Below are 23035 nucleotides of genomic sequence, written 5' to 3' on the forward strand. Positions count from 1 at the left end.
TGCTATGTTATTAGGTTCATAAGAAGAATTAAGTAAAGAAAAAGATTGATAAGAACTCAGAAAATACAACAGATAAAACGTAGAAGAAGAAGAAGAATTAAGGAGAGAAAAGAGGAACAAATAAGGTTCATAAATATGCTCAATATTTTTCATAACCGTTTCACCACACACAATTCATGCTTAAGAAGGAAACAGCAGCTAAAGAGGACGTGGCACTTACAGTTGTGCAAAATGCCCCGGTTCATTAAACTATACGTACCGTTTAACTAAACAAACTAACTGTTAATTAACAGAATTTAACCTCTTTTCCCTAATTATTATTTTACCCCATAACAAATGCTGCCGCCAAGAGAAAATCCTTGTCCTCAAGGATGGAAATGAGGAAACTTTGTCCGTAGCATAGTCAGAAACTCCTATGTAGCGTCTTTTGGAAAAGTGTCGACCTACTCCACTAAGACCTCTGTAACAGCTTGGTTACCCTTTTTAACTATCCTTCTGTCAACAATCCGCACAGGTTCCTTCTGCATGGCATCACGATCATCATGCAAAGGTAATTGAGTTTGAGCCGGACTGGAACCTATATGCTTCTTCAATTGTGACACATGAAAGGTAGGGTGTATGCGAGAACCCGGAGGTAATTGTAGGGTATAAGCTATAGCTCCTATTTTCTTGATCACTGAAAAAGGTCCAAAATTCTTGGGAGATAATTTCTGATTAAGCACCTTTCGCACTGTTTGCTGTCTATAAAGTTGTAGGCGTAAGTACACGAGACCACCAACGCTAAAACCCCTGTCTGAGCAATGTCTGTCAGCAAAGTGTTTCATGCGAGAACAAGCCCTCTTTAAGTGAAAATGCAACAACTTCCTGGCAGCCTCCCTCGCCTGCAAACTGCGGTTTAACACAGCTACCGATGAGGCCCCAGGTAAGTAAGGCATATGTGTAAGAGGTGGTTGCCCGTATAGTACTTCATATGGAGTAAGTTGGATAGAAAAATGAAAAGAAGAATTGTACCACCATTCAGCAAAAAGGAGCCACTGAGACCACTATGAGGGTATTTCACCAGTCATACATCGCAGGTAATTTTCAAGGCAATTATTCAAGACCTCCATCTGACCATCCGTTTAAGGATGGTAGGTCGTGGACAATAAGAGTTTGGTTCCCGCTTGTCGAAACAACTCCTGCCATAAATTGCTAACAAAAATTCTATCCCTGTCAGATATGATCGAGTCGGGCATACCATGAAGCTTATAGACATTGTTGAAATATTCCTGGGCCACTTCCTTTGCTGTATAGGGATGAGATAAAGCCACAAAATGTCCATATTTAGTCAGATGATCTACCACCACTAATATAGAGTTTTTCTTGTTCGAATTGGGTAAGTCCTCAATAAAATCTAAACTAATGACAGACCATGCTCGATCAGAAACTGGTAACGGATGTAGAAGTCCAGGAGAAGCCACTGCTCACCCTTGCATTGCTGAAAAATTAGGCATTCCCGAATCCACTGTTTAACATTAGCAGTAAGACCTTTTCAGTATAACAAACTAGCCAAACGCTTCCTAGTAACATGTATTCCCAAATGTCCTCCTACAGCACTCGCATGGAAGTGTTGAAACAATTCATGTCGAAGCTGTAAGTCCTTTCCAACAACAATTTTCCCTCGCCTGCTCAAAAACGACCATTCCATAAATATTTTTGGTACTGAGTTCCTGAATGGTGAACATCTTGTATGATTTTTTGGAGCTTATCATCAGACTTATATGAACGTTGCACCAGAGCTAACAAGTTCGAGATAACAGAACTCGTTGACAACTGGAAGAGTTGGCCTTAGTCTAGCTGAGGCTGTCTAGACAGTGCATCAGCTGCTCCATTATTAATCCCTTTCCTGTATGAAACCTCAAAGTCGTAGCCCAGCATCTTAGCCACTCAACGTTGCTAAAATAGAGTGACAGCCACTTGATCAGACAAAAATCGTAGACTCTGATGATTCGTTCGTATCTTGAAATGTAATATCCCGATTTTGGGCCTAGTCAGAACAGTGGTTTCGTGGCCAAAAATTCGATGAATAAAATTTTATTTTTATTATATTTTATGGTCTACGATTTTACAAGATAATTTTGCGAAAACCTCGTTCGAAAATTTTGACATTCGGACACTCAATTTAGTCAAAATGACTAAATTGTAAAAGTTGCAAAATGTGTATTCTAGTTTACAAAGGTACTAAGTACTTGTGAGTAATGGGTTTTTAAATTGAGGGTCCTTAAATGGTAAATAGACCATTTTGTAATTAGTGGACAAAGATGGACATGACATGGTATGTTTTTATTTATTTTTCATTAAGGGTATTTTAGTAAATTGGTAAATAAAGCTAAAATAATTAAGAAAAATATGTCATCTTCTTCATTTTTCTCATGCCATAACCGTATATGGAGATGGAAGACATGGCTAAGGTTAAACTTCCAAGCTTGATTGTAAGTCCATCTTTTCCCAGTTTTTAAAGTTCTACTTATTTCTAACATTAATTTGAGCTAAGGTTCATGTCTAAAAGTTTACCCATGAATAATATCGATGTATTTTGATGTCTAATGATAGAAAATGAAGGTTGGGTGTTAGATAAATGACTTTTGCTAAGCGATTTTACGTGAAAACGAGTAAAATGACATAATCGGTAAAAATACCTAATGTTCATAAATACATGTTAGAGTGAGAATTGGATGTTGCTATAGAAGGGAAAAATGATCAGCATGTCATAAAACATAAGAAAATATGGTGAAGTTTAATTTACGAGATTTGGGGCAAAAGTGTAAATATGAAAAAGTTTATGGGCAAAATTGTAATTTTAAAAAAATATGATTTTGGGTTGATTTGAATAATATGAGTCCTAATTAAGCTATATTTGAAATGATAGAGAAATAAAAATCGAAATTCGGGCTAAAATCGACAAAATACCAAGTTGTGGACAAAATGGTAAAAATGACCATTTTCGCATACGAGGTAAGTTCATATGATTTTAACAATTCAATGTGTATTTTAATGTTAATGTTATGATATTATATGAATTGTAAGTATGCATATATGTGAATAATTTGATATTATGTAAATGATGTAACATTACTATATTTTGTTAATGTCTTTCTAATGATATGATGATTATTATTTATGAATTGTTGCATGCTATGATTATTGTTGAATTATTATACAAATTATGTGGAATAATTGAAAAATATGAGTTCCCACCGGAGTATCGATATTGACTTCACCAGAAAGATGACAAAGGCGTATGATCGAAAAAAGAGTCCGTTTGAACCTTAAGAATAGGTTAGGATACAAGTGACATGTCACTAAGAAATTGAGATCCAAACTCGTTGAGTTGTGATCCGAGTTCGTGAGAATTATGAGTCATCCAAACTCGTTGAGTTGCGTTCTGAGTTCACCTATGGATGCAAGCATCCGAACTCGTTGAGTTGTGTTCCGAGTTCATTATGGATGCGAACACCCGAGCTCGTTGAGTTGTGTTTCGAGTTCATTATGGGTGAGATTATGGTAGCTTTGCTACATAAACCGCAGGCTATTGAGTTTGTCTAGCTGCGGGCTTCCGTGTATCCGATTATATTTCGAGTGTTCAACGGGTAATTTGACGGAGTATTCAATAATGGTCCTAATGAGACAAGGCATTGGTGAGTATGTTCTTAGGTTATATTACAAGTTGTACAGGTATGTACACTAAACTTATGTATGATGCCTTGATATATGATGTATATAGTATTGGTGAATACTATGAAAATGACATGATGAGGAATAAGTCTTGATACTTGATGACATTGAAATTATGGATCTATGCCTATGTAGCATAATTATGTGTTCTTTCCATGATGGATGAAATGATATTGTATGGATTTAGTGAATAATAGTTGTGATTGAGTAAATTTAGCCTTGGCAGTTTTGGGTTAACGCAGTGATGAAAGTTTGGAAATTCACCATAAATTGTGTAAATTGATTTAGGGGCTGAATAAAATATGAGATTAAATATTAATGAGTCTAGTTTCACATAGAAGAAACGGGACATGCAATTGAATTTTATGTTATGAGATATTTAAATAGTTGTGAGATAGAGTCTAAATTACTTCGAGATCCCCTGTTCCTATTTAAGAAATTCACTAAAAATGTGAAAAAATAATTAGGAGTTATAATTTCCATGTATAGATTCCTTATTGAGTCTATTTTTAAGAGAAATAAACGGCATAGCCCTTTGAATTCTATACAAAGAGAGAATTGATTTGTAGTGAACAGAGGTCAGAGTAGCCGAACACTAAAATAGGGGAAAATTTAATGAATAAACTATACTAATTGGAAAATTAAAAAATTCTGAAAATTTTATGAGAGAAAGGCATATGAGTCTAGTTTCATCGAAAATTAACGTAAATTAATTTGGAATTTTGTAGATCCAGATATAAATGATTTAGTAACTGTAACTTGATAAAATAGCTTAACCTGAACATGTGTAATTGTACAATTATAGTGTTTTATCTTGAAAAGCATGTTAGTAATTGCTTATTAATTTCATATGGACTTACTAAGCATAAAGCTTACCCCTCCTCTTCATTTCTTTAGTATTGGCAGGTCAGCTCGGGGTTGGAGATCGTCAGAGGCAGAATCACACTATCAAGCTATCACTTTTAGGAGAATTAATTCAAATATTAGAAATATCAAGTGAGTGGCATATATAGGAAGCTAGTTTTATGACATGTATTATTATTATTATTATTATGATTTGGCCTAACCTATTGATCTACATTGAGTTATCGTATATGGCCATGGGATGTGGCCCATATTCACTATGGTTTGTAAGCTTAATTAATCATGTCATGTTCTATGTTTCTGGTGTGATGAGGTAGTTAGCTTTGTTTGTTGTGCATGATTGGTGATACATTAGGTAAGTTGAATGCATACCTATGGATCATGAATTAAATGTAAATAAGTAATAATGCCTTGAACATGAATGTTTAATGGACAAATTGGTAACCACAGCAAGATGGAATTAAACGAGAATAAGATTTGGCAAATCTAGTTCTAGTTAATGTAAGAATGTACATTACATACATGATTGTAGGCAAATGATACGTTGGTATTAAAATAGATGATATTAAATGTTATTGAACTCATGTATGTGCTAATATCTTGTGTTGAGGTTGATAGTCATGGATATTGGTTAAAGTGAAATATGTTTAAAATGAAAGACTTCTTGTTGCGTGAAATTTTCCAGGTTTTCGTAAGTTCTCGGTTTAGTCCCGAAACAGTTCCAAAGTATGTTTTGGGCCTTGTAGACCCAAATAAGGGGCGTTATGCATGTGTCTGAATAGTTTTGAATTAAATGAAATTTTAGGGTCGGTTTTCATTTGTATGCATGTTTAAGTCCGCTAATGCCTCGTATCCGGTCCCAGCGTCAGACATAGGTAGGGGGTGTTCCATGAAATGTCGTCCCACCAAGTAAGCATGCCATTTTTGCACGGCTAACAGAACATCTAACATTTCTTTCTCATAAATTGAGAAAGCTTGGTGTCGAATTCCTAAGGCTTTACTGAAGTATGCTACTGGTCTCCCTTGTTGCAACACAGCTCCAATTCCCGTCGCACAAGCATCAGTATCTACAGTAAATTCAAGCTGAAAATTTGGTAGCACCAAGACAGGTACTGTACATAAGGCATCTTTGAGTGATTAGAACGCAACACTAGCATGTTCTGACCAGTTCCACCCATTCTTCTTCAACAACTCGGTAAGAGGCTTGGCGAACAGACCGTAATGTCGAATAAATCTTCTATAATACCCGAAGAGACCAATGAAACTTCTCAATTCCTTAATTGATTGATGAACTGGCCATGATGAAACACACTCAACCTTGGACTTATTCATAGAGACCGTTCCAGTGCCTAGAACATGGCCCAAGTAGTCAATTTGAGTAGTGCGAAAACAACATTTGTTCTTCTTAGCAAACAACTGTTGGTCCCTCAAAAGAAGCAAAACCTCCCTCAAATGCTGCAGGTGTTCGGTTCAAGAGCTCGAGTACACCAATATATAGTCAAAATATACAAGCACACACTTCCTCAATAAGGGCTTGAAAATCAAATTCATAAAGGCCTGAAAACTAGAAGGGGCATTAGTGAGGCCAAAAGTCATTACGAGAAATTCGTAGTACCCTTCATGTGTTCTGAAGGCAGTTTTATGTATGTCTGATTCGTATATTCGAATTTGATGGTAACCTGACCTTAGGTCAAGTTTAGAGAACACTCGAGCTTCCCCCAACTCATCTAGCAGCTCGTCAATAATAGGGATAGGAAATTTGTCCTTAATGGTATGCTGATTTAGTTGCCTATAATCCACACACAACCTTCAACTACCATCCTTCTTCTTGACCATTATTATCGGGGAAGCAAAGGAGCTGTTGTTGTCCCTAATTATCCCCGCTTGGAGCATCTTATTAACTAATTTCTCTATTTCAGTTTTTTGAATAGTAGGATATCGATAAGGCCAAACCTTAATTACCACACTTTCATCTTTTAAAGGGATTCGGTGGTCATGTAGTCGAGGCGGTGGTAATCCCGTAGGTACTTGGAAGACATCCCCAAATTCGTTCAATATTGCTTAAAGATGTACTGTAGAGTCCTTAACTGTGATGGCTGAAAGTGCTGCTTGCCTTAGCGTGCTCATTACTACTGTATATATTCCCAACGACTGACCCATAGTCACAAAACATTTCGTATTCGACCCAGGCTCCTCCACTACCAACGAACCAGGAATGATGCCTTGAAGAATACAAGTCTGTCCTTTAACCATGAATTGCATGGTTAATGAGCTAAAGTTCCAAATAATGTCCCCTAACATCAGTAGCCATTGCACCCCCAAGACCATGTCACATCCCTTTAAAGGAAAAACCAAAAAATTTATTACAAAGTGATGTTCCTGAACCTCTCATGACACTCCTTTACACAGCCCTCTAGTAAAAAGACAAGTTCCATTAGCTACAGTCACTTTCAATTTCTCTTGAGGTGTTACTGGCAAGGACAATTTGTTCACTAATTTGGCATCAATAAAATTGTGGGTACTACCAGAGTCAACCAAGATGATGGCTAGAGTGTATCCTACCCAAGCAGCTACTCTCATAGTGTTATGGCCTTGTAACCTATTTAACGAAATCACAGGGGATTTCGACTGGTCTTCTTCAGAATTTCCCTCCTCGAGTTTGTCTGAGCACTCTTGAAATTCTTCTACATCGCTATCCAACAGAGGCTCCCATAAGAAATGATACAATTGCGACTTGACACACTTGTGCCTCAGTTGGTACTTGGCTCCACACCAGAAACATAAACCTTTCTGCTTGCGTTCTACCAGCACTGCAGGTGGAATAGACCGAGTACCTGGTAGGTTGACTGTGGCATTGCTAACAAATTATGAAACAGGAACAGATCTTATAGGTGATGAGGAGTAGCCCGAGATGATAGACGGATTCAACAGTGATCGAGGTGAGTTACTCGAAGGAGTGGAAGACTTCTTTGTTGGACAAGCCAAGAGTGCCTCAATTTTGCTGGCTAACTAAAATGCTTCCATCAATGTAGTAGGTTCAAACAGATCCAAGTAATAGCCAATCTCAGATTTTAAATTGCTAAGAAAAATGCTAAGAGCATAAGATTCAGGTAGATGTAATTGATTCAGCAATCCAATAAACATGTCTTGGTATTGTTCTACCGTACCTTGTTGTTTCAGATTCACTATCTCCTTCATAGGGTTGCCAAACTGACCAAACCCGAAACGATCCTATAGACTCTTGAAGTAGGCTGGCCATGACAACATCTGAAGACCCCCATTTCATTGAGAGTAAAAATGATGCCACTCCAAGGTTTGCCCCTCTAAATTCAACATCACCATACAAACCTTGCTAGACTCAAGTATTCCTTCGGCCTCAAAATACTGCTCAAGCTTGGTCCACCATCCTCGAAAATCATTGCCGCCAAACTTCGGACATTCAAGCTTATTGACCTTCTCCGATACCCCAACCACAGGCGACTGAACCTTCCCATGCATGCTGCCCATATCCGTCAAGTTCGGTCCAACAAGAACAGTGGATGCGTCGGCCTCCTTTTGAGGGAAACCAGGTGGTGCTCCTAAAACCTTCTTCCCTTTATCAAAATTCTTGCTCAAAAATGCTTGCAAATCCCCTCAAAACTCTTCTCGAAATGCTTGAAACTTGGAGTCTATCGTTGCTTCCAATCGAGCCAACTCCTCGTGGATCTTGGAGATTTCTTGCCTCATACTGCCCATTTCCTTTTGCAACCGTGTCGACACTCTATCACCGGTCATTGTGGGGATGGTAGAGGCTCTGATACCTTTGATAAGAACTCAGAAAATACAAAAGAGAAAATGTAGAAGAAGAAGAATTAAGGAGAGAAAAGAGAAAAAAGAAGGTTCATAAATCTGCTCAATATTTTTCATAATTGTTTCTCCACACACAATTCATGCTTAAAAAGGAAACAGCAGCTAAAGAGGACGTGGCACTTACAGTTGTGCAAAACGCCTCGGTTCATTAAACTATACGCACCGTTTTACTAAACAAACTAACTATTAATTAACAGAAATTAACCTCTTTTCCCTAATTATTATTTTACCCCATAATAAAGATGTTGCCCATCAGCAACAATCCAAGGTCCACGTGAAGCAAACCTAAGCAACTCATGAGTTGAGGTGTTTGTAGGGTCAATATTATTGCTTGTACAAAATTTTGAGTTGATGTCGAGTCGGTCCAGCTTAATTCAATTTTGGGTTTCACAAATTCGAATATCCGCCTTTATTTTTTCTGGACCAATAAGTCAATTATTGTCTGGACAGATAATGTTTATCCCCATTTAGGCTTAATTATTTTAAAGTATTATAAATAGAGTTTATATACTCGTTTTTGGTTATTAACGTTTCTGTAAATATTAGTGTCAAGAAATATGTTTTTTTTTTATAAAATCACTAAGAAGATTTGTAGGATTTGTAAGTTTACTCCACCATTGAGAAATCTTGGAGAGTATAGTTCGGAGACTTAGATACAAATATTATTAAAAATGATTCTTATTAACTTTTCTCTGGAGTGCAAGTGTGTCTATTCCTCTCTTGGTTAAAATGTATTCACTCTAGTAAATTATATTTTTATGAGAATAATTATTATAAATCTCTTTGGACTCTCTTATTGTAGATGAGAACTAAATTCAACCATTGATGTAATTCAAAGTATCATTAAATTTGAGGAGACTCAACTATAAATAGAGTCATTCCCCTTTATTTGTAATCACTTGATTTTTTAAGTTAAAAATATCTTGTTTAGAGCATTTATTCAAACATTTGGTGTGCACTCTTTTTCTGTGCCTTTTCTATTTGTTAGTGGTTTTTTTTTTCTTTCGAGTTTGCTTTTACTTTGCTTCAATATCTTAAAAAATTTCTGATAGAAATCTTATTTTTCGAGAGTAAGGTTGACTTAGGCGGATTTGAATCCCAATAAATTGCCTAATGCCACATGGTTTGTCAAACTAAAGTTCTAATCCTATGACACTAGCACTTAAGTTTGCAAATAGCACTCTCTTTGTAAAAATGAGTTACATGAGAGGAACTTTCGCTAAACTATCATTACATCCACTACTTTCATAACTTCTCTCCCATTACTCACTACAAGTAACATGAATGTGAATGAATTTCATTCATTTTCATTATCCAATAATTCATAAAACATACTTGTGAATTAACCCGACGTTCCCCCACGTTCGCACTTGTTTTACAACAATTTTTTGGGATAACTACTTTAGAAACTATAAATAGAAGTTCCAAAGTTTCATTTGAGGAGGACTTTTGAGACCTTTTGACAAACTTAGCTTTCTAAAACTCTTACAGAAACTTTTTCTCTACAATTACAACAACCATAGTAGCTCTTATCTTTCTCAACCTTATGTTGCGTCTATTACTACCGTACTTGTTTTCTAGAGTTTGCTTCAATCTTTCTCTCCCCCGTCTCTCCACAAAATCTTGTTTTACTAGATTGTAATGTCTCTTCACTTTATCAGAAGAACCTTCTACATATATTTTGATCAATTCACAAACAAATTTGGATATGGTGATGATATTTAACAACCTAAGACGGTTTCATGAAGATTATTAAACTTTCCGGATACCTTATGAGACACAAATCTCTAACATAGTTAACATAATTTCTCTCCTGCAGAGCTTTTAACTCCCATTGAAATGGTTATTGTATGCATTTATTTCAGGGTTTTCAATAACCTATGAATTGAACCACCAAACTGAAAAAAAACAACAGTACTGAAAGCTACATCACTTGAAAACTTCCTCTTTTTAAGCGCATTGCCACATTAACACATGCAAGCCTTGTTCAAATGAAACCCAAAGTCGGTGATGTCAAGTTAGAGAGCTTTGATTAATTGAATCCGGTTTCAAAACCATGTTTTCAAGTTTTCAACAGGCAAGGCCCACCTTGTCTGAAGTACTTTATATATGTTGATAGAGATAAATCCCAACAGTGTTTTTTTTTAAAATTAAATCAAGAAAGAAAGTGCATTAAAATGATTAAAACGTGAAGGTGTCACGGTACATCACTTTCCCATTGGACTCAACGCGCAATAGTGGGATTAAATAGTTCAAGGGCTATTGACAAAAGCTGGGAATCGAAACACTGCTCTCTAATCTTACAAGAGCATCTGCACAAAGAGTTCACTGAAGCTGAAAATGAATACTTGATGCTGTAACACTCCATAGTCCATACCAAAATCTCTTTTTATCTGTTTTGAAATTCATTTAAACTTCTTTCAGGGGAAAAAAAGTAAAGCTTTTGAATGGTGAAAAACACAATTACTTATTTTTTCTTACTTGCCCAACCCCATGAGATCTAAGGCATTGTAAGCTGCACGTGTTATCAATTACACTATGTTTGGTTCAATGTATTGGATTAGCCAATACACCCCTAATCCGTGGGCCCCACTTAAGCCCCTCTTAAGCAGTTGTTTGGTTCAATGTATTGGCTAATACACCCCTAATACGTTACGGCCCTAATCCCCGAAAATCTCTGTTTTCTAATCCCTGGCTCCTCCTCAGTTTACATCCGTTTTAGTTTCACGCCCTAATTTGCCCTCTGTTTCCTGGGTTTGTCTCTCCTTTATCTCCTTCATTGCTTGCTTCGCCTTCGGCCAGTAGCCCCAATTTCTTGCTTCGCCTTTATCTCCTTTCTTTGTTTTCTGTAACATACTGAAGTTTTAACCCAGAAGCCCCAAATTCTTCTCCTTTCTTTCTTTGTTTTCGGTAACAGACCCAGAAGTTTGCACCTAGTTTCAGGTATTTTTTCTTCATATAAACTATGATCATTTTCCTTGTATGCTAATTAATATCATTCATTTACTGAGTTTTTTAGCTCTTTTGGTTTTATATTGCATCATTCATTTTACTGAAGTATATAGGCTTTGTTGGTTCGTTCTAACAGGGAATTAGAAGTTGTTTCATTTTGGGTTTAAATTGTTAAAAGCATTAATTAATCAAAGGAAAAGAAGCGTTTTTAAGGGGGATTTGGGGTTGCATGTGTTCTTCTGTTGTTCTTATTGATTTGTTGTGTAAAAGAAAGCAGTTGGTGTTAATTGAAGTTATTTTATATGCATTTGATTGGTTTTATTTTGCGAGCGACTGATTTTGTTGTCATCTGTCTGGTCATTTGGTTCCACAGCTTGGACAGCTTCCGGCTTTGCAGAATTTGTAAGTCGATAGTGTAGGCCTAGTCTAATTTTGGTTGACCCCAAAATAGATAACTCATTTCTTACATGCTACCTCTCATTGTTAGAATATTGAGACATACATAAAGGAAAAACAAAACACCAGCATGATTTTGTCATCCTAGTAACCAAAACTGACCAGAATGTCTGAGGTATTCAGGTATACCTGTAGAAATAGTTGTAAACAATGATGTTCTATGCTTTTGTCATTACACAATGGTTTGCATCTGTTGTCATCTTTCCATTGGATTTGGTTGCATTTTCATAGATACATGCATGGTTTATGTGCTTCTATTGAACTTCTTTTGCTGAAGATTACCATTTTTTTTGACAGGGAGCTTTATAGTAATAACATATCTGGTATAATCCTAGAGGATCTTGGAATACTTTAACCGGGCACATTCCATCTACTCTGGGCAAGCTTCAAAAGCTTCGATTCCTGTAAGAGTACATTTTTTGAGGTTAATTTACTTAATTTCTTTGCCCTCTTGCTTTCTAGTCATGTGTATATTGCTAGCTAAACTGGATAAGTAAATTGTGTCTAAGAACATAAGAACAATTAATATCCCGAAATGCTTGGCTAAAATTAAAAGGAAAAAAATAAAAGGGGTTCATTACTTTTAAGATAATGGGTTAGTTCCCCTAGGGTGGGGGGGGAAGGCTAGGTAAGCAGCTGCTAGATCACAGACGAGGGTAAAGGATTAGAAATTGACTGCAGAATGCGACACACATAAAACTATATAACATGCATCACATAGGAGAGAAAGAAGAAAAAAAAAGGGGTGGCTAATGTATTTTAAATATGATTGTAATATTTATTGGGTAGCTATAGTAGACCAAACTTTGGCAGTCTGCTGCTATTATGCAGTTAACTGAGATGAATAGATGATGAGAGAATTGAAAAGGGGGGAATCATAGTGGAAGAAAGTGATACTGAAACAGAGATCTTGGTTGAGAAATTTGGAAATAATATTGAGGTAGAACAGCAGTGGGGTATGTTTTGTTGGAGGCTTTGGGGATGGTTAATATTGTTTTGTGAGTTTAAAGTATGCGACAGTTTTGGTGTGAATTTGGTTGCTTAGCTGGTCAAGAAAAATTACTTACGGAAACTGTCGATAGGGTTGTGAAAAGTATCTTATTTAATGCAATTGGGTTTTTGTGGTTAAAATACTATTGTTAGGTAATGCTGGCTTGGTGATGGATTGAAAAAGGCTTGATCTAAGATTTAAAGAAATAAATGAGAGCCTTTTGCCAAGTGTGGAATCAACAAGACGGGTTACTGATCTGGATTGCAAAGCAAGAGAAGGAAAATAAGAATTGAATCCCATGTAGTTTTCATGGATGTGATTCCTATGGTTATTTCATTATGAAATTATAATGGCAATCACAACCACTGAAAAAGCCTTCGAAGATGTGGAGCTCTAAAATATTTTATCCGAATGGAATCTTATCACTCCTACAACACAAAGATCTATCTTATTAACACCTAACACTAAACACGCCTTGAATGCAGGGCCTAAAAGTATAGCAAGGCTTGATATATAAATGAAAGAAAGGTACACTGATCTTTCTCAGCAAACTGCCAATAAATCACTGACTTTTCAAAGACAAAAGCAATACAACTAACACTGCTAAACTTTATTGTAAGTTAGATTATGTATAGATAGGACTCATTTGTGTACTATCAACTATTGAAACTCTTTAACCACTTTTTATTTTAGAAATGTACTTAATTAAATCCTGGTGCTAAGAACAAGCTTTGGCAAACCTTTGAAAGGCCCTTCAAAACCTGCTTTTGAATGCCACTCCAGATTTTATTTACAGAGTAAGGAGCAGTAGATGCCCAAAAGTGGCGTGTATATCTGTTGTCACGATCAAAAATGAAAAATCTACAATGGTGTTGTTTTTGCATTTCTGGACATTGTTTCGGCTATGAGAATGCTTTATAATTGCTAGCTGAACTGGATATCGAAATTGTATTTTTACTAAGAATGTATGTCCTTATTTATAATTTTTTTCTAAACATAGTTGAAGAAGTAATTCATGCTACAATTTCTACGCTTTTTCTTCTTCTATTTTTATTATTGAAATTGTATTTTTATTTTAATATGGTGCAGTCCCAACCTCCCTTGCTTGCTTCGCCTCCGGCCACTTGTATTCACTGAGTCACTGTAAGTTTTTTTGCAATTAAATTATTTGATTTTTTATACTGTTACTGAGATTATTTGCATGATTTTGGTGAATCATAGTGTTCTTTTATCATGTGGTTCATGAGTAGCCTATAAAACTAGCGTGAAACATAAGAAGATTTCAGATGAATGGATCCTTTTCCTAAATATGCAGCTTACTTTATGGTAATGAAGGTGGTTTTCAACTTTTGTTGTTATTTATCTAAATTTTGCGACCAGGGAATATTGGGTTGTAGCTTCGGCTAGGCTGTTGCTTACTCATTTTGTCGCTTCCACCTCCTCTCGGTTCAAAAGCATCACAGTTAGGAGGACACCAAATTTGTTTATGTTCTTTTTTGTATAATATGTCGTTTTAGAAATAAGTCGTTCGAGTTTATGCATCATTTAGGATATTTTTTTTATTTGAATTTTTATAATAAAATTGGATAGATGTTTTACTAAAGAAATTGAAATTGCAGATTTGATTGAAAAAGGACGTGTTTACATATAATCCAACATAGATTAATAAGAGAGATAAGCAAAGCATAAATTTGGGGACAAAATCTTGTGGTGATGTAAAAATGTTGGAAATGTTAGAAAAGTTTGTCAACCAAATCCAATCATTCTTGAAATTTGATTCCTTCTATTTTCCTCTCTTCAAGTCACATCTTCTTCACATTACCCATTCATTCCCCTTATTTAATTTCTTCTGCACCCATCCATTATGCTAACATCATCTCCACTCTTCTAAATTTTTAAATTTTTTAAATTTTTTAAATTTTTGTTGTAATATGGATATTAGTTGTCATACGTAAAGATATGAACATAAATGTTATTCTCTCAAGTTCCAATTTCGATGCTTATATAATTGTTATTAAATTAATAATATTCAAATTCCTTATTTAATTCAAATTGATTAGAATATTATTTTAAATAAATTATCAAATTATAAAATGACTCTCAATTGACATAATTATTCATAAAGAGTTTGTTTCTTTTTCAAATGCGTTTAATGTTAATTACTCATGTTTTTGTTGCATCAACGGAGAAAATGTTTTAAAAATTAAAATTGATAAAATCTTACTGAAGATTAACAACATCTCAACAAAAATTTAATGAATTATCTATTTTATTAATTGAAAAAGATATCTTATACAATATTTATTTTAAAAAAATTGCTACTCTAAAGTGTGAGGGGATTGATACTGAGTTCTAATTTTAATATGGTGCAGTAATGGCTCGTCTGCCCTTAATTGTACAAAGTGAGGCGTAAAAGAATCGGTGTTGCATTGACAATTTGGTTGAAAATCTGTAGAATCGCGATTTGGTTCTTATTTAGAATGGGTGCCAGCCTTAGCCTACATACTTATAGACCAAGGATTAGGTCCTATACCGTAGATTTTTATGCACAACGGGATTATGTGAAGAGGCTTGTATATGCTAGTGACGAGACTTGTATTGAACAAGTACGGATGAATAGAGCTGCCTTTTTTAAACTATGTGAGATGTTAGAATCGATAGGGGGATTGAAGTCGTCAAGGTTCATGCTTGTTGATGAGCAAGTAGCAATGTTTTTACATATCATCTCCCATCACCTAAAAAATCGAGTTATCAAGCATCACTTTAAGAGGTCCGGGGAAACTGTAAGCAGAGCATTTCATAATGTTTTAAATGCTGTCATACACTTACAAGATGTCTTATTTAAAAAGCCGGACCCAGTTACAGCCGATTCTTCTGACACAAGGTGGAAATGGTTTAAGGTATTAGACTGAGTTTTATATATAGCTTGTACAATATTTAGTTGACTAATATGATTAATCATAGTGTTCTAACTCAATGTTCTATATCATGTGATATAGAATTGCTTAGGTGCTCTTGATGGAACCCACATCAAGATTAGGGTGCCAACAGTTGATAAACCTAGATATCGCACCCGAAAAGGTGACATAGCAACAAATATGCTAGGTGTTTGTACACCTGAGATGCAATTTGTTTATGTTCTTCCTGGTTGGGAAGGTTCAGTTGCCGATGGACGGGTGCTTCGAGATGCCATTAGTAGAAGACATGGACTAAAAGTTCCTCATGGTACAGTGTATAGTTAGAGGAATTTGAATTATTCATTAAGATCAAACTTTGTTTGTTGAATTAATCATTTTTTAGCCAATTTATTTCATAGGTTGTTATTATCTAGTTGATGCTGGATACACAAATTGTGAGGGATTTCTTGCACCATTTAGAGGACAGCGATATCATCTGAACGAGTGGCGTCAGGGTTATCAGCCAAGTTCTCCGCAAGAGTTTTTTAATATGAAACATGCCTCAGCACGTAATGTCATTGAAAGATGCTTTGGCTTATTAAAACTTAGATGGGGAATACTTAGGAGTCCATCATTTTATCCTGTAAGGGTGCACAATAGAATTATTATTGCATGTTGTTTGCTCCATAATTTTATTCGAACCCATATGAGTATTGATCCCATTGAAGCGAAGGTGGGAGAAGGATTACCTACTAATGTGGTGGATGACGATGAACCGAATATCACAAATATTCATCCATCGGATGCTTGGGCAACTTGGAGGATGGAACTAGCCAACCAAATGTTCGATGAATGGCAAACATCTAGAAATTAGTTAGGTTTAGGGACAAATTGAGTTTGAATTGATTTGTTGATGTTATTTTATGTATCTAGTTTATGAAACTTTGGTGGTCTTTGATTAAAATTCTGTATTGTACTAAACTTTGTTGAATTATAATTTAATTATCTTTTCATTCAGCATGTGTTATAAATTTAAATTTAGTATTGAACTACCGATATAATATTATAAATTGTTCACCTTTTGATTCATGATATTCAAAATAGTAAATAATGTTAATTTGTTTTTTTTTTCTTAAGAACAATATGTCAGGTGTTCCACCAACGGGTGCTTCTTCTCAAGCTTCTCGAGGAAGCAAGAGAAAATGGGTTCCAGAAGAGGATGCAGCCTTGGTTTCTTGCATGGTGGATTTGCACAATGTAGGAACATTTAATGCTGATACCGGATTCAAAGCCGGTTATTTGAACGAGCTAGAGAAAATGCTAGAAAAGGCTTTACCAGGAGCAATGTTGAAGGCGAGACCAAATATTGAATCTCGGATTAGGTGCTTAAAAAGGGAATGGTCAGTCGTCTACGACATGCTTAATGGTCAAAACAACAGCGGTTTTGGTTGGGACGAGCATAGGCAGCTCGTTGTTGCTGAAGATGCAGTTTGGGAATCCTATGTTAAGGTAAAATGTATTTCAAGTATTTATTTGCTTTTTTACAAAACTTATAACTAATATGATTTCCTCGTTTTTTTCAGAGTCACAAAGAAGCCTCTCAATTCAAACATCGTTCTTTCCCTTACTACAACCAGCTTACTGCCATATACGCAAGAGATCGGGCGACTGGGAAAGACGCTCAAACAGCTGCTGATGTTCTTGAAGAAATACATGCTGAGGATGATCGTACTACAGATATGAATGAAGAGAGAAACACATTCTATGACTGCGAAGCTGACGTCTCTTTAGACGACATGGATGTTTCCGGTATGGATCCGCGAGGAGATAGAGATCAAGGGGGTTCCTCATCTTCAAACAAGAGAAAAAAGAAATATGATGCTCGTGATAATGTGTATGCTTCATTTGAGGAGGCTGCCACCTTGTTGGGGGAAAAAATCCAGGCCGTTGGCGATAGAATCAGTATGAGTATTGCCTCCGAGATGGTAGTTCAGCAGAAGTCTGAAGAAAAGATGGAAGAGAAAGCTTCAAATTTATATTCAGCCTTATGGTCAATTGAAGGTTTAACCGACGATCAGCGGTATGATGCTTTGAGTAAAATTCCCGATCATCCAACTCAAATGATCGTTTTCTTCAGTTTACCTTCTGTTGCCCGATTGGAATGGGTCAGAAGATTTCTTTCTCACCATTAAATATCAATGTTCAAACTTTTTGATGTTGTAAAACTTTTGAACATATTGATTATGATGTACAATTTCATTTTCATCTAACTTTTTCTTAGTATAAGTTAATTATGTTTATGCAGAATATAATTTTCAAGTTATATATTTAATAATAATTATGTTAATTTATATTTTACAGTATCATATATTATGATTTGAGTAAATTAATATAAGAATATTAATTATTAAGAATTTTATTAAATTATATAGTTTAATTAAAATATATTTAATAATAATTATGTTAATTTATATTTTACAGTATCATATATTATGATTTGAGTAAATTAATATAAGAATATTAATTATTAAGAATTTTATTAAATTATATAGTTTAATTAAAATATATTTAATAATAATTATGTTAATTTATATTTTACAGTATCATATATTATGATTTGAGTAAATTAATATAAGAATATTAATTATTAAGAATTTCATTAAATTATATATTTTAATTAAAATATATTTAATAATAATTATGTTAATTTATATTTTACAGTATCATATATTATGATTTCAGTAAATTAATATAAGAATATTAATTATTAAGAATTTTATTAAATTATATAGTTTAATTAAAATATATTTAATAATAATTATGTTAATTTATATTTTACAGTATCATATATTATGATTTCAGTAAATTAATATAAGAATATTAATTATTAAGAATTTCATTAAATTATATATTTTAATTAAAATATATTTAATAATAATTATGTTAATTTATATTTTACAGTATCATATATTATGATTTCAGTAAATTAATATAAGAATATTAATTATTAAGAATTTTATTAAATTATATAGTTTAATTAAAATATATTTAATAATAATTATGTTAATTTATATTTTACAGTATCATATATTATGATTTGAGTAAATTAATATAAGAATATTAATTATTAAGAATTTTATTAAATTATATATTTTAATTAAAATATATTTAATAATAATTATGTTTAAATATGATTAAATTATTTATTATTGATAATAATAATCTTATTATAATTTAAATAACAATAACAATAATCATTTACCAAAACAATTTTATGCTAAGGGTATTCTAGTCATTTTAATTTTTTCCATTATGCTATTACACCTCTATTCCATTCAACCAAACACAAGATTACTATTACGCCTCTATTTCATTACATTCAACCAAACAGTGGATTAGCTATTACACCTCTAATCCAATATACCTCTAATCCAATACACCTCTAATTCAATACAGCGAACCAAACGCACCCTTAATGTTAATGTTAACCAGAACCGGAGTACAGAGTAGAGTATTAATTTGTCTTGTGGTGGCCGCCCACTATCACTCATCTCCTAGAATTGGGAGAAATTCTAAACAGTGCTACTCGACAGAAGATACTTATCGTTTTTCTCAATCTTTCTATTTGTTCAAAAACATAGGGAGATTAATACAGAATAATACAATGGCTTAGTGAAATTTTGATGCTTCAGTGTGATGAAGTTGAGCTCATATACTCTCTAACTTCTCTTGCTACCACATCTCTCATTACATCCCAAAGCTCCGCCGGTACACTTATCCTCCTCTCCGCCACCGACGCAGTTCCACTACCAGGCGGCGCTAGAGTCAACGATGTCGACAAGGCTTCCTCATCCATTTGCTGGTAAGTACTCATTGAGATCTGTTCCTTTCGTTGCTGTTGCTGTCGTGATTCTTTGGCCTTCCTTTTCAGCGTGGAGTTCCAATGATTCTTCACAGCGTTATCAGTCCTCCCATGAAGCAATCTAGCAATGGTGGCCCACCGGTTACCGAACCTAGCATGAGCAGCCAAGATGGTCTCATCTTCAGCTTGTGAAAACGGACGATGCGCCACATTGGGGCTGAGCTGGTTACACCATCTACGCCTACATGATTTCCCTGATCGACCCTTTATATAACGGCTTATCAAAGACCAGTTTCTGGGTCCGTATTTCTCAACGAACCGAGTCAAAATCCTATCTTCCTCTGCACTCCATGGACCTTTGATCTTCTCAGATTTGCTCGAAGCCATTTCAGACAAAGATGACTTTGAAGAAGAAGAAGAAGATGTAACACATGATGAAGAAGATGAACATCCATTCACTGCTTCCATTTTTAAAAGACTTAACAAGGCAAAGAGAAATGTATGAGATGAAAGAGGGGGATCGGGTTTATATTATATATATGAAGTAAAGGTTCATGAACATTTTAGGCATCCACCAGAGAAGAGGGAACTTCCTGGAAGGTGGCGTCTTAAAGTTTTATTATTAAAAAATGATCTGATTTTTTTTTTAAATAGAAATTTGATTTTAATTTTATTTTGGGTAAACAACAAAACTAATTATTTATGGTTAAATAAGTTTGCATTTTGGTTGTTAAATTTTAAAAAATTATTATATGATAACTAACATTTTTGGTTTATTACTTATAGTCATTTCAACCTTTAACTTCCTTTAAAAACGTAATGACAAGCAGGTGTGATAAATTAATTCAAATGGATTCCTAGTAAATTAAATAAACCAATTTATTTTTAAAATCATGTCCGACTAGCTATTTGACATTTTTCATCCTTAAAACTATTGCTACACCAAAAAGGTAATAAAAAAAAAGGCACGAAAATGCAAATTTTTTAATCTTAAAGTCTAGTGTAGTTTAGCATCCTCACCCAATTTGTCTTAATGTTTTCCAAGTACAAACTTTTAGTAAAATCATAACCCAACTAATCCATCAGTCTTACTGTGTTGCAAGGTAAAAATACCTTAGGAGTCACCGACTATGTATGGGAAAAAGTTCCAATAAGACACGAATTCATCTAAAATAATTGTTTTTCGCCATAATCCCAAAAATAACTCTTATCATTTAATTGTTTGGTCACTTTGGTCTTTTATTTTGTTTTTATCAGCACTTTAACTTTTAACACTTATTTTTTTTGTCAAATTGATTTATTTTTAACGAACATGTTGACGTAGCTGTTAAATGTTTAACAGTGCTGATGTGAAAAAAAATTTATTCCACCTAAACATCAACGCATTTCACACGTAATTAAAATAAAAATAATTCAAAAAATTTTTTATTCATTAAAAAAATTAAAAATAAAAAAACGTAAAATAAGCAGACGCTGAATCAATTTAGAAATGAGATGGTCAATCCTAAAAGAACAAACACTTGAATTAGATAATTTAAAGAAAAGAGAGCAAAAATTGAACCCTAATTTATAGAAAAGAGAGCAAAAATTGAACCCTAATTTGAGAAAGTAAAAAAATTGTGCGAAAGAGAACTATCTAAAGCCTGTTATAGAATCGCATTTTGATTTTCAATAATATTTATATAGGGTTTCTATTTTGGGGTATGTTGGAGGAAATCGGAGTTAAAATGATTATCCAATGCATGTTGCAAAATCGCAATTCAAGAGTATAATAACCATGTTGGAGGAAATCAAAGTTAAAATGATGACCAAAATAGTGGATAAGAGGAAGCAAGGCAATTCATGGAAATACAATTATTGTCCATTGATAAAAAAGAAATTTGATGACAGCAAGAAGAAATGTGTTGATTGAAAGATGATCTAGAATGGGAAAAATGTGTGTGAAGTTAAGAAAGACAGAAAATACTATATAGTAAATATAGAGGATAGAATCTGTAGTCGTCGAACTTGGTAATTATTTGGGATCCTTTGTCCCCATGCCTGATCTACTATATAGGACTAAATTTATTAGTGTTAATAATGAGATTAAATTTTAAAATTTAAAAAGTTGAGATTAAATTCTTGAAAATAAGAATATAGGATTAAATTTTAAATTTGTAAAAAGTATAAGTAGCTATGTGAAATTTTAACCTAATAAAATCACGTTTAAAACATGAGAAGATAGGTTGAAGCAACGCATAACATAAACAGAACAGAAGTTTTATATTAAATTAAGAAGGAAAGTGAGGACCCTATACCTTTTTGACTTCTTTTTGGTTACACTAATCAACGGCTCTCAATGGGAAGAGAAAACAAAATTACAGACTTGGGCGCCCTCCACGTAGGATTGGCCCAGCAGCCAGGTTGTAAGAATCTCATGTGATTCCAATTGCATTCTGTGGGTTTTAATTTAAATCTCTTCCCTAGGGAGTGTGTGACTCACTTGTTTTCGAGGAGCAACTATACTCATAATTAATCATTCTCAACCATCTGAGCTCCCATACTCAAATATCTCTTTAAGTAAATATGATTCTTGAAGCGTCTCATGCCTAATTTGGGGAGTATGAAGCACGCACATGAGAGAAAAAGGGGAGTGGAAAGATACGAAGAGATTTATGAAATGTAACGAAGAGCCACTTGAATGGTTGTCACTAAGGTGGGCCCGTTGTTGTCTCTTTCCAACCCATTTGCCGGTAACTTTTTGGTCCTTCTGTCACCGAGTCAACTCAACCCGTTGCTTGCATTCCATGCATTTTTGTTGAAATTTATATTTAATTTATTATCTATGTTTGTTAATAAATAGTTTATTATTAAGAAAATCATTTGTGTCAGTATAATTTTTAGACAAAATTACGATAGTAATATGAAACTATAATAAAAGAATGTATATATTTTTATATTAACAATAATATCTATATCAATTAAACTATAACTCAATTAGTTAAATATAAAATTTAATTACATTATATTATATTATTCAATTATTAAGTAAATATAAAGTATACTTTATGTTTCAAATTATAAGTATCAACACTCAATAATTTCTTTCAAAGATTGATTGAGAGGAAAAATGAGTCTATAATAATTTCAATTTCTCTTTAACATTAAGATTATTAAGATATAAAAAAAAGCTATTCAAACTATACAAATTTTCTCATTTAAATAATTAAATTTCTTTTTATTAAATATTTAAAGTTTTATTTTGTTATCACTTTAGCTACCAACAGTTAACTCTATTAAAAAAAACCTCTACACCAATCAATTTATGAAATATGATTTTTAATTAAATAAAATATTTAAAATTAAGATTCAATAAAATTTAAATTTAAAATAAATAAAAAATCATCTCTCGGTCCTTCTCGTTCCATCTTCATCTTTTCTACAATAAAAAATCTACAAAATTTTGAAATA

At 33.9% G+C, this 23035-nt stretch overlaps 3 protein-coding genes and 1 long non-coding RNA gene across 5 annotated transcripts; 1 reads left to right on the forward strand and 3 right to left on the reverse strand.

The window, feature by feature from the left end:
• Positions 1 to 443: 443 nt before the first annotated feature.
• Positions 444 to 935, reverse strand: LOC107960633 (uncharacterized). The gene has a single exon (XM_016896946.1). The coding sequence runs from the start codon at positions 933 to 935 to the stop codon at positions 444 to 446; it is 492 nt and encodes a 163-aa protein (XP_016752435.1).
• Positions 936 to 5715: 4780 nt separating this feature from the next.
• LOC107960632 (uncharacterized mitochondrial protein AtMg00860-like) lies at positions 5716 to 6840 on the reverse strand. Its single transcript, XM_016896945.1, has 2 exons — positions 6652 to 6840; positions 5716 to 6033 (listed from the first exon to the last, which is right to left on the reverse strand). Exons 1-2 carry the CDS (start codon positions 6838 to 6840, stop codon positions 5716 to 5718), a joined length of 507 nt encoding a protein of 168 aa, XP_016752434.1.
• Positions 6841 to 11585: 4745 nt separating this feature from the next.
• LOC107957553 (uncharacterized) lies at positions 11586 to 14169 on the forward strand. Of its 2 annotated transcripts, none has more exons than XR_001700491.2 (3): positions 11586 to 11958; positions 12133 to 12239; positions 13916 to 14169. It is a non-coding gene; the product is annotated as an uncharacterized lncRNA (long non-coding RNA). The 2 variants fall into 2 exon arrangements; XR_005926447.1 differs by having other exon boundaries at positions 11586 to 11781.
• Positions 14170 to 19205: 5036 nt separating this feature from the next.
• LOC107961227 (transcription factor MYB73) lies at positions 19206 to 20100 on the reverse strand. Its single transcript, XM_016897422.2, has one exon. The coding sequence runs from the start codon at positions 20051 to 20053 to the stop codon at positions 19412 to 19414; it is 642 nt and encodes a 213-aa protein (XP_016752911.1). The 5' UTR covers positions 20054 to 20100; the 3' UTR covers positions 19206 to 19411.
• Between the last annotated feature and the right edge of the window lie 2935 nt (positions 20101 to 23035).

The sequence above is a fragment of the Gossypium hirsutum genome, chromosome A05 (assembly GCF_007990345.1).
Source record: "Gossypium hirsutum isolate 1008001.06 chromosome A05, Gossypium_hirsutum_v2.1, whole genome shotgun sequence".
Classification (NCBI taxonomy): domain Eukaryota; kingdom Viridiplantae; phylum Streptophyta; class Magnoliopsida; order Malvales; family Malvaceae; genus Gossypium; species Gossypium hirsutum.